Source organism: Tenebrio molitor, unplaced genomic scaffold (assembly GCF_963966145.1).
Source record: "Tenebrio molitor unplaced genomic scaffold, icTenMoli1.1 SCAFFOLD_578, whole genome shotgun sequence".
Taxonomy (NCBI): domain Eukaryota; kingdom Metazoa; phylum Arthropoda; class Insecta; order Coleoptera; family Tenebrionidae; genus Tenebrio; species Tenebrio molitor.
The window spans coordinates 9,433-13,414 of NW_027184173.1; the positions used below are offsets into that span (position 1 = coordinate 9,433).

The 3,982-nt window shown below is 54.7% G+C and overlaps 1 protein-coding gene across 1 annotated transcript; it reads left to right on the top strand.

The window, feature by feature from the left end:
* The first annotated feature begins 820 nt into the window (after positions 1–820).
* LOC138140908 (nucleic-acid-binding protein from mobile element jockey) lies at positions 821–2,613 on the top strand. Its single transcript, XM_069061765.1, has one exon. The coding sequence runs from the start codon at positions 1,121–1,123 to the stop codon at positions 2,600–2,602; it is 1,482 nt and encodes a 493-aa protein (XP_068917866.1). The 5' UTR covers positions 821–1,120; the 3' UTR covers positions 2,603–2,613.
* Positions 2,614–3,982: the final 1,369 nt, after the last annotated feature.

Here is a 3,982-nt window from a genome sequence, read left to right on the forward strand (position 1 = left end):
CGAACGACCGCAACCCAACCCGAATCGAGAGGACCGACCGATTATTGACATTTTTATTTTATTCATTTCCGGTTGAAGGGCGATATATTTTTTTTTTTGCCTGTAAAGTTTGAGGTTCTGAAAAGAACCGATTTTTTTGTTATAAAATTCGTGTTTCGTGTTGTTCTTCCGAAACACGATGTGGAAAAATTTAAGCGCGTTCACCCCGAATACGTCTGGCAAGTTGGATGTCCTTTGGCATGATGGTTACACGTTTGGCGTGGATGGCGCACAAATTCGTGTCCTCGAACAGACCGACCAAGTAAGCTTCGCTCGCTTCCTGGAGGGCCATCACGGCGGAGCTTTGGAAGCGCAAATCGGTTTTGAAATCCTGAGCGATCTCCCTCACCAAACGTTGAAAGGGAAGCTTGCGGATGAGCAACTCGGTACTTTTCTGGTAACGACGGATCTCACGCAGAGCCACGGTACCAGGTCTGTAACGGTGGGGCTTCTTGACGCCGCCAGTGGCGGGAGCGCTTTTCCTGGCCGCTTTGGTAGCCAGTTGTTTCCTGGGGGCTTTTCCTCCGGTGGACTTGCGTGCGGTCTGCTTGGTCCTGGCCATTTCGAATGAAACGAATGAAAAACAAAACTGACAATTATTAAAATCGACTCTGACGATCGTTAGACGTGCACGCGTCGAAAGGTAAACGGGTACTAAAAATTCCGCCATATTAAATTGTACTTTTATACGTGAACAAAGTCAACGGCTGACTTCGTCGATTGGTCGATGGTGAACCGTTGAATCTATATAAGGCTCCGTTAGTTGAAATTTTGCGGTAGCAGTCTGAATCTTGCATTGGTGAGAGACGGACGTGTTTTGCGAGTGCTGGTGACCGTCAAGTGTTCGGTGTTAGTGGTGCTGTGCAGCGTTCCTGTGCCGCGACCGGTGTTCAGTCCTCGGTCCGCACGGTTTTACGTATATATGTGCAGTGCTGCGCTCGAGCCCGGTCATTCGATCAAACAATTCGTCGAGAGAACATCTCATTGGCGGAAGTGTCGTTCATCGGCATTTTCGCCAATTTATCCACAACAACGCCGTGCTTTTGCACCGCATCTTACACGAATTTTTTAGGTGCCTAAAATGGCAACAGCGTGTCAAAGCCTTGTCCAGCTTCCGCAGGAGGACCTGCAGAAGCTGCTCGCCGAGGTGACGGCGCTGAGACAAGAGGTCCTCTTTCTCCGCGAGGAGAGGGAAGTGCACCAACAGCGACTCGCACTCTCGGATGCGAGAATCCAAGTCCTCGAGGAGGGACAGAAGGTGACTGATGTCTCCCCTCCGACCTCCCCAGCCCACCCAGTGCAGGCCGAACCTTCCGACTCGGAAATCGAGATGGAGGAGACAGTCGAGCCTGCCGAAGAAGCCCCGTTCACCTTGGTCCAAGGTAAGCATCAGCGAAAGCGCCCCACCCCAGAGTCAGCCCCCATGACACAAGCGGTCAAGTCCGGCCCCAGCGGTGAACCCTCGCAAGCGAGGGCCCCCAAAATGCCCAAATTGCCCACCCCCGAGGTCCCTCAGACCCAGAAAACCCAACCTGCGCCCGTCAAACCGGTGACGCAGCAGAAGCCCCCGGCGGAATCCAAAATCCCGCCGATCATCATCCGCGATGCCTCCAAATGGTCATCGCTTTCGCAAGCGATGATGCAGAAGAAAATCAACTTCTCCAAAGCGAGGTCCTGCGTCGACGGCATCCGGGTCAACCCGGTCACTGTCGACGATTTCCGTTCCATGACTCGCCTCCTCGAGGCGAGGGGGGTGCCCTTTCACACCTTCGCCCTCCCCGAGGAGAAGACACTCCGAGCCGTGCTCCGAACGGTGCCGGTGGAAATCAGCGTCGACGACGTCAAAGCCGACCTGGAGAATCAAGGTCTGGCGCCTAAGCAGGTGACCAGGATGATCTCCACCAGGTCCAAAAAGCCCCTCCCTCTCGTTCTGGTCGAAGTCCCAAAAGACCAAGGAAAAATTTTCCAATTGAAGTCGATCTGTCACCTTCTGATCGCCGTCGAGCGGCCCCACAAAAAGGGGACCACTGCCCAGTGCCACCGCTGCCAGCGGTTCCACCACTCCCAGCGGAACTGCTATGCCCCCGCGAAATGCGTCAAATGTGGCGAATTTCACGACTCCCACCTTTGCAAAAAGGCCAAGTCCGTTCCGGCAAAGTGCGCCAACTGCGGTGGCGCTCACACTGCCAGCTATCGGGGATGCCCCAGGTTCCCTCGAGGGTACCAGGGGAAAAAATCTCCAAATCACAACCATTCCGGCCCCCAACAAAAGCGCGCCCCAGCCACCACTGCCGCCCCCGCCCCCTCCGCGGCCCCCAAGACCCAACCGGCCCCTGTCAAGCAACCTGCTGCAGGGACCAAAAGCGCGACGAAAAGCTTCGCTGACGCAACGGCGTCCAAGAAGCCCGCGGCCCCAGCGCAAACCCCCCGACCCGCCCCCGCGCAGAAAAATTCCACAGCCGAGAAAATCATCACGGAAGTTCTCATGGCAATCCAGACCTCGACCTCAACCGAGCAGATCCTCGCGAAAGTTCTCGCAATCATCCCAAAAGTGCTGACATAAATAAATGACAGTACAAACCCCAAAAATAAAGTCGCTTCAGACAGCATTTTTTAATGCACGTAGTCTGCGAACCACCCGCAACGAGCTGGAGGTTTTCGCAGACAGTCATGACCTCGACGTCATTTTGGTCAACGAGACCTTCTTGCGCGCCGACGACCCGGACCCCAAAATTCGGGGCTTCACCTTATATCGCACCGACCGCACTAACGGTGCTGGAGGAGGAACAGCCATTTTCGTTCGCCGTACGCTCCCACACTACCCGAATGCGCTTCCCGCTCTCCAGAGCCTGGAAGCCACCGCCGTGACAATCGAGACCGCGAACGGTCCATTGACACTCATTTCATGTTATCACAGGCCGCAAGATCGGCTTCGGGAGAATGACATCACAAACATATTAGATACCGGCGCCTCGGTCATCGCCGCAGGTGACTTCAACTCGAAGCACCTGACCTGGGGCAGCCGTGAAACAAACCGAAACGGCCGAATTCTTTTCGACCTCGCGGACGCGACCGACTTCCTAATTGAGGCTCCTCCAGAGCCAACATATTATGACTCCCGCGGCTACCGCGCCGACATCCTCGACATCGCACTAATCAAAAATGTGCCATTTCAAATCCGATTACACGTTTCATTAGCGTTAAATTCAGACCACATGCCCGTGCTGATGCACATCGGTGATGAGGCAAACGACGCAAACACAAACATCACAATTCGCACCACAAATTGGCCGCGCTTCGCGGAAATTCTCGAAACTGACTTCGGACCGATTCCTCGGATTGAATCGGTCGAAGACCTCGAGAGTGCAGCCGGCGCTCTCGAGGACAAAATCAAATCCGCCATGACAGACTCAACTCGAACTCGGGTCGAGCCGCGACAAAAAGAGATTTTGCCACAATGGATCGTCGATCTAATCCGCGCAAAGAATCGTGCCAGGCGCCTTGCCTTTCGGACTGGCGACGCTCTCGACAGAACAGAGGCAAATCGGCTTGGCAACGAAGTCAAATACGCGCTCATCGATCATCGCTCTGATCGGTGGGAAACCAAACTCGAATCCCTCACGACGGAGGACAACTCGACCTGGAGAATGGCGAAAGCGCTCCGTTCAAATCACAAGCCACTTCCCCCCATTCAGGGCGCAAACGGACTCGTCTTCTCGGACGTGGACAAAGCGGAGGCGTTCGCTGACAGCTTGGAACTGCAATGCAGACCAAGCGTCGTCGACGCCGACCCGGTCCACATCGAGGAGATCGAGAACCAAGTTCGTCTCATTCTTTCGAGACATGACGACAATCCCATCACTCCAGCTTCGCCTTCGGAGATCCGAAAAATAATCGGGTCCCTGAAGAAGAAGAAAGCGCCCGGCCCCGACAACATCTCGAA

Coding starts and splice junctions, on each gene's coding strand:
- LOC138140908 (XM_069061765.1), top strand. CDS start 1,121: ATGGCAACAGCGTGTCAAAGCCTTGTCCAGCTTCCGCAGGAGGACCTG.